This window comes from Pseudopipra pipra, chromosome 3, assembly GCF_036250125.1.
Source record: "Pseudopipra pipra isolate bDixPip1 chromosome 3, bDixPip1.hap1, whole genome shotgun sequence".
Classification (NCBI taxonomy): Eukaryota; Metazoa; Chordata; class Aves; order Passeriformes; family Pipridae; genus Pseudopipra; species Pseudopipra pipra.
The window spans coordinates 84,936,802-84,951,770 of record NC_087551.1 but is presented as its reverse complement, the minus strand read 5'-3'; the positions used below and the strand labels follow the sequence as shown (position 1 = coordinate 84,951,770).

General features: G+C 37.8%; 1 protein-coding gene across 2 annotated transcripts in view; it reads right to left on the bottom strand.

Annotated features, from left to right (window-relative positions):
• Positions 1–12,341: 12,341 nt before the first annotated feature.
• COL12A1 (collagen type XII alpha 1 chain) overlaps positions 12,342–14,969 on the bottom strand; it is a 102,626-nt gene continuing 99,998 nt past the window's right edge. Inside the window, exon 67 of one of the 2 annotated variants that reach the window (XM_064650123.1) lies at positions 12,342–13,436. In XM_064650123.1, coding sequence (XP_064506193.1) covers positions 13,255–13,436 — 182 coding nt within the window. In that variant the 3' untranslated portion in view covers positions 12,342–13,254. Of the gene's footprint in view, positions 14,682–14,969 lie in introns of both variants that reach the window. The other variant, XM_064650124.1, reaches the window with a different exon arrangement.

The window sequence follows — 14,969 nt, the reverse complement described above, 5'->3', positions numbered from 1 at the left end:
TCCTGGGAGCAGGCACCTGACATGCAGCCATTTGTACCACCTTGCCCCATTTACTGCTCCCCACTGAGGAAGACTCGTCTCTCAGTGCCATGAGACAAAAATCAGGTTTTTTAATCACCCAAATTTGATTCGATGGTTGAAGTAATTGAAGTGTTCATCATAAATCGGAACACATCGGAAACCAAAGTTTCTGAGCTCTTTAAGGATGCAAAAATAAGAACAGGATAGGAAAATATAAGAATCAACCTGGTTTTCCATTTGCACTCAAACACTGAAAAATCCAGAGCAGTGACTGCGCTGGGACCCAATGAGATGAGATGGGAATGGATTGGATTGGGACGGGAACCCGGGTCTGCAGTGGGTGCAGACGAGGTGACTTCATCTCTCACCTACCCCAGAACAGACCCCAGTTAGGGAACACCAGCGTTTTTAAAAAGCCAAATGGATCTTTTGTTCCTCTTACAGGCTCCTCATGGAAGTGGTCACAGCACCAAGCCTGACAGTTCAAGGAGCATTTGGACAATGCTCTCAGGCACATGGTGTGATTCTTGGGGATTTTCCTATGCAGGGATAAGAGTTGGACTCGATGATCCTGATGGGTCCCTTCCAACTCAGAATATTTTGTGATTCTGTAATACTGGAATAGTTCCAAAGAGGACTAGGATAACACATCAGAAAAGTTGAGATGATAAATAAAAGATCGAAAGAGGAGATGCCTATAGATATAAAAGATAATGTTTGTTTTTCTTTCCAAAAGCATGTCTTGAAAACCCAACATGCTGCAAGAACAGACTGTACTGGCATGGGCAGACAAAAAGTAATGGCAAAACCCAGTAAGTCACCTTTCAACCACATAAACAAACTTGTCTCTAGGCATGACATCACAGCCTATAAAAGCCTTCAGTGCTAGGGTTTCATTCTGCTTTAAAGAGTGTCATGAACATTAATTTTAGACTTGACTTGTTAAATAAACCCAGAGGGAAAACAAGTAATCAAGACTTTCCTCTATTCATCAAAGATCTGAAGGCAATGTTTCCCACCAGTTGCCACAGCGTATTTCAGCCTTTTTCCTGAAGAGCAGCATAGCTAGAAAGAGCTATGGGGCATGGATAGTCCTCCTAGCAGGGATGTGAACTGCTGGTTTATCTTCTGAAAGATTAGAGCGTTTTTTTTTTATTGGCAGTACATTGACTGTAGCAAAATGAAGAGGGTCCTCTTAGACAAATATAGACATATAACCCATCCCCTCCTGAAGATGTTTATGTTTGTGATAATGCCTGGCAATAAACCAAGCTCCCACTGAAAATCCTGAATCTACTTCTCCAGAAAGAACAATTTAGAAATAATATCAAAACAGTGTGTTATATCCAAACAATAATGTGCCACAGAGTGACAAACCACTGAAAGACAGCTGTCAGTGATCTTCCCCAGATCACCACCAGCAAGAGAATACTCCCCTAACAAGCAACTCTTTTAATGGATAAGAAGGTTCTCTCTTGGATCAGTCACCGGTGTTCCAGTCACTGCTGGGGTCCATGCCCCTGCACTTTCACTGAGTGGCAGCTAATGATTAATTTAAAAGCAGAGAATTTGAGTGAGGGCGAAGGTATGTCCTCCATTGCTTTCTCCTTCATTGCTTTTAGACTCTCATGAGGAAAGAGAACAAAACGGTACAAAAATAGCCGAACTCATGATTGCCTCATGTGTTTAGTATAAAAGAAAGGTCTTGTAAAAATCTCACTTCTTGTGCTGATTACAATTATTTATTTTGCCAGGTGCTGGGGAAAGATTAAGAGCAGGAATTTGATGAGCACAGTCAGAAATCAACTATTTTATGACCTTCATCAGTCGCCCTTCATCAGTCTTTGGATGGCTCTTTTCCTAGAAGATTTTCCATAGAATTAATTACTTTAATTTTCAATTCTGTACATGAACCAAAGCAGCAGAACCATGATAGAAGTTGGTCTCTGAGACAAAGCACATAGTTCTACTACATGTGGCATCAGTGTTATGACACGCTGGATGACCTGGGGTGGGAAACTACGCAGTCACTGGAACACAACTAGGTCATGGAGCACCCAGAAGATATGCTCATAAGCCATCTCTACACACACTGGGATCCCTCCCTCTACCAAAACTGCAGCCATTATTTAGTGATTTGTCATTTGTTTACATAAAAATGTTGTCCTCTCTAAGGGTTCACTTCTGAAAATAAGCCTCTGTTTTAAATGCCTTGATAGTGACTGCATAAATTTACATGACTCATTTCACAATCCTTGGAAAATTGCTTTGCTTATCATGGGTACTCAACATTTCTTTGAGATAAGTTTGCAGTGGGAGCTGCGGGGGAAGGCTAAACTGGCAAGACCTCAAAATCTGAGGAAATCATAGAATGCTGCTAATAACATCTTTGTGTTTTGCCTCAACAACTATTTTTACAACACAAGAAATTGTGCCAGAAATTCAAATTACATTCATTTTATTACAGTTGTCCAAGTTTTTTGAATGCAGGTATAATCCAGTTTGCATTGAGGGAGGAGCCAATTACTGAATCACAGAATGAGAGAACTGTGGAGCCTGGAAGGGACCTCTGGAGGTCATCTTGTCCAATCTACCTAAAGACAGTGGCCCAAGACTATGTCCAGAGAGAGCTTTTGAATGTCTATCCAAGCATGGAGACTCCACAGCATCTCTGGACAACCTGTGCCAGTGCTCTGTCACTCTCAGAATGAAAAAGGTTTTCCTGATGCTCAGATGGAGCCTCCTGTGTTTCAGTTTGTGCCATTGCCTCTGGTCCTGTCACTGGACACCACTGGAAAGAGCCTGGCTCTGTTTTCTTTACTCCCTCCATCAGGTATTTATACACATGGACAAGATCCACCCTGAACCTTCTCTTACCCACAATGAACAGGTTCTTCCATCCTTTGCTATTACATTTTCTTGAGTATAAATGTTCAGCTGGTAAATCTGACCTGTTGCTCATTTACCCTTGCCCAGTGCTCTTTGAAAAGTGTTTAGGTGATTTCCTGTTTAAGGCACATCACAACATGGGGCTCTCCTACATCAACTTTTACCCAAGTTAAGAATAGCAGCCAACCAGCCTCCTTTAAAAAGCTGGTTCACATCTGAACCGAGACTATAACTAGTCCCTGTGCCAAACAGAAGCTGAACTTTCGGGGAGAAAAAAAAACTAACTTAACTCAGGGTACTGGCCATAATTCATGAAATTCCATACTGATCCATTTCCAAAGATTTTATTAAAGGCAAAACCCAATTGGTTTGGAAAGAACTAGTTCTTCCTCCAGTGGAATTTCCACCACACTGAATGTGGCTTTTCCCATAGTACAATGCACAATGCTACTAATGTTACAGGATAACCATAGGCCAATGTGATGTGCCAAAAGACGGCATACTAAGAACATGAGAAATGTTGGTTGTAAATTTTGGCTTCCAAGGCTGAATTGACTCATGCAGCTTTAGAAACACTATTGCAGCATTTTGCACAGGTGATGAATCTGGAGAAAGACTAGAAAAAATACAATCAGATACAGCATATAAAGCTAGGTGAACTTTAAACTGGAACAAAGTGTCATACAATATTGGTATCAAAGTAAGATCTTCCCAGCTGTTGCAGCTGGAGCCATTCTTAAAACTGCAAAAGTAAAATCCATCCATACCTTAATCTGAAATGAAACTGTTCTTGCATGTACCCATCCATGTTTTTTTCCTCTCTAGTATCTCTAACTTCAGTTTGAACACAAACACAATTTAGAAGTAGAACTATTTTTAAGAATGGATGGATAGTAGGGGTTTCTTTGAGACGTCATGAGCTCTTCAATTAGTGTAATATGCAAGATGGATCTATGCAGAAAATAGGAAAAACTGCTGTGATACCTAATCATATATGGCTCTAATATTACCCATGCACCTTTGAATAAGAGGCATAGAATGACTCAGAAATGTGAAAAAAGTTTTTTTTTTTTATTGTTTAAGACAGGAATTTTAAATTATAAGTTACACATCTGAGTAATGCAGTTTGAAGTTGAGACATATCACAGATGGACTGAATCAGAGTCACAACACTGAATGAATTCTCCAATACAGGATTGTTGAAGAAAACCTTTATTTCAGGAAATCTATAATATTACTTCTTACATAGACAGTGCTTGAGTGAAAGGTTATTATCCCTGTCTCATTTTAATGTCTTTCCATCTAGAGCTAAATTTCAAAGAGAATTGCCTAAAATATCTATCAATAAATAATTATATGTAGCTCTCATCCATTCTGCATTTCTAGTTAATATTTCTATATAAAGGTTATATAGAAAGCAGTATACAGCAAATATTATTCACATTTCTGAACATAATTCCTTTTTAAAAAAATATCAATCACATCCTACTTCAAATTACTGTATTTTTAGAATATGCAGAAATTGTATCTATGTATCTTCTGCCAGAGAGGGATGGAGAGTACATTTATTTTAAAATGTAGGCCTCTTACTTTTTGGATTTATATTTCTGTAGAGTGCTACAATCTTCATCTTTTTTTCCCAGTAAATCTCAATAAATCATAGCAAATAGAATTGCCTTAAATACAAACATGAAGATTTGTGAGCAAAACTGTGGGGTTTCCTAAATTTTACATCTGTTTCAGTGTCTGTAGTCCAAGTATTATATGTGTAATATCTCAGTTTTTAATTTATTCCACTTCTCTTTTCAGAAGAGACCTCATTGTCATCTTCATTCAGTGACAACAGTCACTCTCTTCCATCTCTCCAGCAAGACAGTGCTGCCTTGAGTCATGTTCCAGTGTCAACAGCCATTGTCCCTCGTAGCACACCTCCAGTCTCAGGAGGAATAGCCCTACATTTCACATAAGGGACATGTCCTGCACAATTTTACCATCTAGCCTGGTAGAGTAGTTCCAATGATGACCATTTAAGGATTTCTCAAACTAAATATTGTAAAATACTGTATGAGCAGAAAACAGTATTTTCAGAGCCCAAAGGGCAGTGCTAAGCCTGATTGTCCCTTCCAAACATGCACAGGGACCTCCTCACCCTCCTAGGCACAGGAAGCCATTTCAGCCCAGACTGGGGTCACCAGCCTCTGCCCCAGTGTTGCCACAGCAGGACCAGTCTCCAGCTATTGAGGCAATTAGTTAGGCCACGATGTCTTTCTGGACAAAACAGAGTTCTTGCCCTTTTCTTCCTGATGGGCAACATGAGACAAGTTTGATTACTCTTATAAGCTGATTTTTCCACTCCTAGACATCACATCTGTATGCAGATCTCCAAGTTTAAGTTCTCTGATTGCACCAACTGGATGCACTTCTAGAGGTTTCCTTAGAGGGAACACGGAGCTTTCTATGATTTTACAGGAAACTGATACTTCTTTTAGAGTGACTAAAAAACTAAGATTTAATTTCATAGGCTAAAAGATGAAGTGGTAAATAAAATGAGATTTTCTGTCTGTTACTGTATCAACTAAAGGGATGAGCAACAGCACAACTTGTGCTCTACATGTGGAACAAAAGAAGGAGCAGTCAGAAAACAGCCTCTCATAAAACATTCTTTTGGTCAAGAGTAAGGATTGTCCTTATGAAAATGATGAAAGTAGCTTCATTTCTGGGATTACTACAAGTTGATGGAGTTTAAATGAGGACACTTACCACCTACTATGCAAGAGCTCCTTACATCATTCTCTATCCCACCTCAGCTGAAGAAAGAGCTTGTGTTTTAAAGGAATTCATTAAAGACAACATACAGGTAAGAAGAATATGGCCCTTAGGGAGTCTCTTTTTCTTGAAATTTCTTATTGTCATGGCTCATTTATAAAGCACTCAGTGAACTGATGACAGCTCAGTGTTTAGGCCAATACTCATTAATCTACTGCATCAAGAACTCATTAGTGCTGCTTTCACTTCCTGTCTTTCTAATCACCTCTCCCAGATGCCAGAAGAAATCTGAACAACCTGTAACCCTGTGATAGTACAGGGGTCTTGTGCAAGATGGTCTCTCCACCTGGTTTCCTTGACCTACAGGTGGGAACTTATACTGTGCCAACACTGTTTTCAATCATGAAAACACTTTAATTTCATGCCACTCTTTAAAGTAAAGCTTCTAATCTTTACTATATATTTAAACATCTCTCCCTTCAAATTTCTGAAAGCTGCACCTATTTCACTAGCAATTTTCTTGCCTCATTTTGGGGAAGCAAGGGCTGTAGAAGGAAAACACATTTTTCAGGCATGCATTTGAGAAATGGGACAGATATATGAAATGTTTGGTGCTGTTTTGACTTCTGTTGCTACTGAAAAGAGATCTGCTAGGGAGATTGAGAAATATAACTGCAGGATACTACCTTAGAGGATGCACTGGCTTGGATTTTCAGGCTACAGACATTTTCTGTCAGATATACTGTACAAAAGGGCATTGCCAAATAACAACAGAGAGTATTCACGGTATTCTGAGGAACTGCCAAAGAAAACAAGTCTGCAGATTACACTTTATTTGATGTTAGGTTGACATTTCTCACATCAACAGAGTTTCTGGAACTTGAAATTTAAGGATTAACATTAAGTATGGATTCTGAGACAGGATTTCAGATTTCTAGTCAAACCTCTGTTATGGTTTTATATCTTTGGTTATTTACCCACAATGCAACATAAGGTTAAAATTCAAAGCCACTATAGTTAAAAGAGCATTGTTTTCACTGTCTTCCAGTGCACAAAAAAAGTACTTTTGTCCGTTGGAATTACATAGAAGAAACAGATTTGGCTTAAAATCATCTCACTTCATAGTTGACACAGTAGCTACATATAAGAAGAAAATAATAAAATCCACCCAGAAGACTTCCTGCTTGTTAATTTATTGCAACAGTAGTATAAAAGCAGGAAGAGGACTAACAGTTCAAAAAGATACAGGGAGACTTGAAAAGGGCAATACTGCTACAAGTATTGACAATAAGGAACCCTAAAACTCTGTGCCCAAAACTCTATTTTACAGTTTTGGATGCAAGACAGGTAAGAGCTAAATGCAAGTTACATGTACTGCATGATCCAGGAATCCTGGAAACTTTCTTAATCTTTCATCCGTATACTTCCAGAAAAATAAAAACAAAACAAGTGCTTGAAATAGCAGGAAGTCAAAGAGAGTAGAAGATAGAGGACGGATCCCTGCTTGTCAGACTTTTCTTTGCCAGGCTAAACAAGCCCAACTCTTACAATCACCAGGTGCTCCAGCCCCTGGACCACCTTGGAGTTCCTTAGCTGAACTTGCTCCAACATGTCCTTGTCTTTCTTATTTCCTGGGATCCCAGAGCTACACAAGCAGGAGGGCTGAATAGGGGGGGACAGCACATAAGCTTCAGGAAGGAAAGAGGGCATGGCAGAAGGGAAGAAACACTGTGCCAGGCATGACATGTTGATATAATTGATAAAGAGAAAACTGCTCCTGCACGGTGTACAGTAATTTTAGTCACTTTTTTCTGTTCATTGTCATGAACAGAACCCAAGGTGCAAACACTAAATAAAGTGTTGCAATTTTCCAGTGGTGGTTGCTATGAGGCATAAACATCAGGGCACTAAAACAGATCAACGTCTCACATTTGTTTCAGTTTGGCAGCTGCAAAACCACTATTACTCCAGGTATTTATCAGTTTTATATACTTCTGCTTATCCCAGACATGAACACTTTTTTTTTTTTTTGTTAACAATACTGGAGTTCTGTAACTTATAAATGACTTTATTTTGCTCAGAGACCAATAATTCTGGTGAAGTTCATGACAGTAGTCCCTGGATAGGTTCCCTCTCTAATGGAAAAAGATACAGCTTTTGTTTTCTTCTTTCTGGTATTTCCTGTGCATCTGAAGCCTTTCTACTTTCATTACAGCTGAAGAAAGAAAATACATTTCCTTCAATATTTTTAACTCAAGAACTTTACAGGAATATCATGCGCTGAAAATGAGAGACAAAGTATTTTATTTCTTCTTTGTCTCATTTTCATTGATTTGTTCAATATTTAAAATTATACAAATAATCTTGGTAGTGACTTGAAAGATAATTCAAGGCTGGTTAAAAAGGTCGAGTTATTAGAGCCATATCGCATTTTCACACTAAGAGATCAATGGGTCTCTCAAAGCAACCACCCAGAAATGTCATGTTCTCAAAACTTTAGGAAACTCTTGAAAATCCAGTGAGTAGCTTGCATCGCTGCAGGAAGTAACAAATATGAGCTGCACAAAGAAAAGGTACAGTGGTAATGAATGAAACCTTCAAGACATCCCTGTCTGTAGAGGAATGAAAGATAGTGGGAGTCAAACTGGGCACAACACTATTCTGTAAGAATAGTTCAGAAACAAACAGTGGTTTTCAAGGATGAAGAAATTCAGAGCCACAAATCCGACATAGAAATTAAACTCAGGGCAGCGTTTGTGTGACAACTCTGAATGGTCTTGCTGCATTTCCTCATCAAAAAGGAAATATCTGATTACTAAGGGCTTTCTAAGTCTCCAAGCTTACAGAATGTTTTTGTGGAATCAAAGCAGGACTATAAATTCAACCTCACTAAATTTAGTGGAAAAACATAGCTGATCTTAAAAGGCAATTTCAGAATCACTCTTGAGGGGTAATTTGTCCCAATTAGCTCATAAACGACACAAAAGAGTAAAAACAATGAGATGGAAACATATTAAGCATAACTCAATGAAAATGGATTGAGCCTTTTTTTCCAGATGCCAATAGTGTATCAGCACTAAAATCAGTGTTAGACTCCATTCTTTTCAGCTGAATGTCATCTAAGAAATGTTCAGATGTGGAGAAGCATTTTCTTTAATTCCCACCTCCTTTTCCAGACCATGAAAGTTATGGCTATGCATCTTTTATCTAGCTGATTGAGACAAAACCTGGTGGTCTTCTGCAGGACACTGAAGGAAGTAAAGCCTTTATTAGAAGCTGTGTTTTCTTGACAGCTAAAAGCTGGTCTGATCTTTTTGACTTTGAAGACCAGAAGTACAACAACCTTCATAACAGTGTGTTCAATGGGACACCTAAAATAAAATTACACAAAAGGTATTAATTCTTATTTAAAAATCTGACATGAAAACAATTCTTGTTCTCACAGTGCAACATCTTCCCAAAATGTTTTCCCATTGGTAGCTTTGGTCTGAGCTGCAGTCAAAAAATGCCAACACATTATTTCACTTCATAACAACAGTGGACAACTTCAAGGACTACGTGACTCCTTTAATATGCTTTCCACAGAAGAATTTGTTTTGGAAACTTGCTAATAAGAATTATTGCCTTTAAGATCTGTAGAGATTGATCAAGTTATCACTAATATACTCTTTTTATTTATTTTTTTTTTAGTACAATGAGGGGCCTTCATGGGAACAAAGATCAACTGCTTATGTCGTTTTTTGAAACTCTTTACGTCTGGCCATATCAGTCACTGTCCCTTTATCTTCTTTAATAAGCCTCTCTGTGCAGTCAGCTCTATGGCATTCAAGAGACTACTGCAAAACCACAACAAAAATAAAAATTAAGGCCAGCACTCTTACATGTCTTCTTTCACTGTATTTTTGCCTACTATTGCACAAAGATCTCAGCAGTGCTGCATTACTACAATATTTAGTCTCCATAAATGAGTAACAGCATCTGGGTATTTTTGCAGTTTTGCTATCCATGCTATCAGAAATGCAAATAACTTGCTCTTTGATTGAACAGTTGTGGGACAAAGGCTCTCTTCATTAAGTTCCCCTCTGCAAACACAGAATCACAGAATGGGCAAGTTTGGAAGGGACCACAATGGGTCATGTGGTCCAAATTCCCTGCTCAAGCAGGGCCATCCTACAACACATTGCACAGGATTGTGTCCAATTCTTGAATATATCCAGTAAAGGAGACTCCACATCCTCTCTGGGTAATCTGCTCCAGTGCATGGTCACCCGCACAGTAAAGAAGTTCTTCCTAATATTCAGGTGGAATTTCCTGTGCATTAGTTTTTGCCTGTTGCCTCTTGTCCTATTGCTGGGCACCAGCAAAAAGAGCCTGGTTCCATCCTCTTTACATCCTCCTTTCAGATACTTATAGACATTGATGAGGTTCCCTCTCAGTTGTCTCTTCTCGAGGCTGAACAGGCCCAACTCTCTCAGCCTACCAAATGCTCCATACTAATTTCAAAGAAGCAGCAGCCCTTTCCCATCTGCTTGTTTCTACCCACAGTTTTTGCCAAAATGAGAAGAATTGTGTAGATAATTAAAATTTAGCTTTCAAACAATTCCCTTCTTTAAAATTTCCAGACTACGTAAATGGCTCGGTTGTGTATGAGATATTCAGGAATTGAAATTTGTATGTGCATTGAATCTGTATCACTCCAGGATTCCTTTGGCTCAGCTTTGCAACAACTTTCCCAGAAGTGCCATCAGTAGCCCCACCACCCCCTGAGAGTCATTCCCCCGAGAATTCCTGGAAGTAAGTTGTTCTTCCTTGTTGGCCTCAACTGGTAAACATTCATTTATAAGCTGTCCAAACATCTCCAGTATTTTCTCCATAATTTGGATGAGCCAGTGAAAGTCCTTTTTACTTCAAAATGCACTGTCAGAAGTCTGACTCTGTCAAACTTGGTGGCAGAGGTAAAAGAAGTGTTAACAGGTTTGGAGATTGTGAGGATTTCTAAATTAAATATAAATGCTTACCAGCACTTGTTTCAAGTTCAGAAATGGTCATGACTTGTACTTTGTAATTCTGTGCCTGTAGGAAGCACACAAGCTAGAACTTGTGTCCATCCTGCAGATATATGAGCAAAATTTTGTTATTAAAAATGTATTAACTACCAATAAGCTAAGGTTTTGTTAAATGTGTAAATATTTCAGGTCACCAGATAATAAAATAGTGGCATCTCTATTAAGATTGATATCAATACAGAACACAAAAAATACAAGGCATCCTTATCAGGCATTTGGTATATTTTGTGAAGAAATACAAAATAATTTAAAATATATGCTTTAAATTAGGTAAAAATTTCTGTTTGGAAGATACAAAGAAATCTTTTAGATGAAGATATAGGCATTTAGTTAATCTTATCCTAGAGACACACTTAATGCCAGAAAAAAGCAGATGGGAGATAATGTAAGATGTCATTATTTTCAAATATAAGAGAAACTTTTTAATCACTTCTCCAGATTTCTACCAGTATCTTTTTTTTTTCTTTCTGCAAGACTCATGCCTTTATTTATTGCACATGAAGCTGCAGGACATGTTTTTGATACTTAACTCCCCACAATTAGAAGGAAACACAAAGAATTAATGGCTTTGATTCTCCTTTAAACGTTCCTCAGTTCGAACCGGAATTATTCTCTTACAGTCTAAAAGGCATATGGCTATAATCAGGATCACTCTTTGAAATACCATTTGTTTGTATTTCCTTTCACTTATAATCAGTCAGGCAGTCTACGGAGGTATATAATTTCCATTAGTGGACACTAAAATTTGCCATACAGCTTCCAATGCAGACTAACATTCAGTGGTCAGGAAGCCAGCCTGCATGTTTAGCTTCACTTCTGTGACAGATGTCTTGCACAATCTTAAGAAACAGAATTCCAGCTTTCCCAATTAAGTCAAAAGGGTTTGCTCCAGGTCCTATGGCAAAAGCCATTTCTGTTTCTAAGACAAACCTTTATTAAGATAGCATGGATAGGAAGGATCACCACCAGTCCATTCTCCTCCTCAGTTACCAAGTAATTCTTCTGGCCCACTGTTGTTCTTTTCCAAATTGTTCTTGTCACCCTCTCTAGGTAAAGCCGTGATCAAAGTTGTGCCAACACAGATAAGCTCCCATGCAGGGAAGAGCCGGCACATGTACAGTCCAAGCAGAACAGAGCTCGGCAAACACCAGACACCCACTTCCTCAAGCAAGCTATTTGCTAATACTGGACTCAGTGCTGCTACAATGCTCACAGCTCATGAGGAATTAAAGGTTGTGTAGCTTTAGGTACTCTCTCCTGTTCAAATAGCTCCTCAGGTGGAAAGTGTCTCTCTGCAGCAGCCATCCACTAGAAATCCCAAAAAAGGCAGACTCTGAGTGTCAGTTGCTACCTCATTTTCTTCACCAAATGCCTTGCAGATTGAATTTTTTTAAAGTCTTATTCATACCTCAGACAGAGGAAGCCTCTTCTGCTTTCATCCACCCACCTCTAGATACCACAGCCCAAATACCTATTTTAAGACTATTCCCATTCTAACTGATTTTTGGTACCCAGCATTTCCAAAAGATTGAGTAACTAACCCTAATACAATACACACATATCAGTGCCACAATGCCTTTCAAAAAATGAATAGACACATAAATTTTCAGTAGTTTTATTGAAAAATGCCTCTTTCATTTCAGAAATAAATAATATAAGGCAGTGAAATTCACAATGTGCAGTTAAAATATAAAAGCAGCAATTCTATATCCATAGTCTTGCAAATGATTTCCAACTGCTTTTGATAACTAAGAAACACTGTATTCTGAAAAAAAAAAATCCATACTAAATATACAACATAAACATGCAATTCCATCTCTGCAGGATTGACTGCAATTTGGCATAAATGTAACTGTGTCTACAAACAAGGAGATTTCAGGCATTATTAAACTGTATCCAGTTGATACAATGATTTCAGCTACTTAATGTTTGTGGTGTTTAGAGGAGATGTATAAGAGCAGTATATGCTCTGCAGATTGTAATTCAGAATAGAAGAAAATGACAATGATATTGGAAGGAGAGGGAAATTATTGTTTCTTTTTTAACTAGATAATGCAAACCTGTGATCTGACTGAACTGAAAACATGCATTTGAAAAAGAAGAAAAATGCAGAGCTAAAGCAGACAGTCCTTAGAAAATTTGCAGCAGCTCTGTGGTTATTTTTGGTTTGGTTTTTTGGTTTTCATTTTTTTTTTATTTATTTGTTTTTACATTATTTTAATGAAAAGGCAGAACCGGTATAACTGAATGCACACATTAACCTGTATGCAGCCACTACAAGCAACAGTATTTTACAAGCATTTCCAGAGCAACATGAAGTCTCTAGGTACACACATTGCTATCACCACATAAGCAAGATACAAAACAAGGTTGCATCTGATATAAAAAGACCAGAAAGATATATTGCAAAAGGAATGATGCACTCTCCCTGCATGTATCTGCAAATGCAAGTACAGCAAAAAAAATCCAAAAAACCACCAACCAAAAAAAACCAAAACAAGACACAGATCTTTTATGGTTTTGTTTTCGTTTTTCCTGACAGTGATCTTTTCCAGCGCATGTGCTCAGGGTATTCTGGTGAATGCATTTCAACTCCATAGTCCTCATACTCGTCCTCTCTCCTTTCTGACTCCATAGGTACTATAAAGGGTTCACCTTCAGGTTGATAGGGTCCACTTTCAGGCACGTATGGTTCTGGTTGAAAATAGTTGTCCGATTGAACATAATAGTTATCGCATGTCTTTGAATCCACATATGCAATGAAAGTTAGTTTTTATACATAATGTTAGTTCAATCTTATTTTCATATAATAAATACATAAATTAGTAGTTCACTGGGGGTATTTTTCAGTTTTGCTGATGAATGCTTTTTTGGTAGTAAAATAATAAAAGGTTTAAAATTCAACTTGAAAGACTTCATATTTATAATACATAAAACATTGCAGAAAGAGTCTTAAATTACGCAAGGGACAAATTGTGGTAAAATTATTAAAAACAAAACAAAACCAAAGCAAATAAAATAAAATTATTATTTTACAGCTACTTTAGTAAATCCAAGCACTGGACTTCATTTTAAACTGCGTAATTAGTAGAAGACATGGAGCAAGTAAAATGAAGAGATGGGTTTGGCATATACTAATTTTCTCTGAGAATGGGAAAGTAATTGTAGACATAACTATCACCAGCGGCAATATACAGTACATGTCATTTTCTCGTGCTGTTCCTCGTAACATACCGAGTTACAGCTGGTGCTTCAGGAACACCAAAAACTACAGCAAAACAGAAGAAAAATAATTATAAAACTTTGATATTTATAACTGCAGTTACAGATCCAACAAGATTACACATGAGAAAAGGCACATGCCCCGATTCAGACATGTTGGTAACAAGCAACAGACAGGTAGGTTTCATAAGTTGTCAAAGATGTTATTCCGGCCTATAGCAAGCAGCAGCAGGCTTTTATGCAAAAGTATCATGTAGGGTTGTTAACAGATTTTAGTGGATACAGTCCCATACAAATCATTTACAAGCCACAATTAGTTTACTATTTACATAAGTTATTTTTCATTTTCCAGGTTAAATCCGTCTCTCTACTAATGGCATTACCTTTACTGGTTAGTAGTTTTACAAGCCTCCTTCGCCACTGAGGCTTTTGATGGTCTAGGTCTTTTTTAAAAAAGAAAGACTGTCTGTTTTATAGTTGAAATGCAATAGGCTTAATGAATTGACATCACTGTCCTTTATCTCATTCACAAGTTGTGTTAGTAAAAGTATCTCCCCGTTCTATGAGGTCAACATGGTTCAGAAACCATATCCATGGTGAAATATCCATACAGACTCATTTTCTAATAAGCACGTGCGCAAACATCTCAGAAACAGGACTTTCATGTATTCAAACTGTAAGCAGCACTGGCGACTTAGAAAATGTGTTAGCCGAAACCTGAAACAGGTCAAAGATGATGTTAGTCTTTTAAAAAGTCCATCTGATGTGCAAAAAAATACTTTCATCCAATTAAATACATAACAGTTAAGTCATAAGCATATATTTATATATGTATACATAGCTGCTTACTAGAAAGGAAAACACTGCTGAATCACAGGCAGAATTTTCTTTATTTTTCATTTAAATAAGAATTTTGTGTGATATCTGCAGAACCACTTGGCTCTTTAACCAGCAACACTGAGTCTGCAAGTGTGTACATATATATATATATCTCTTTTCTTTTTT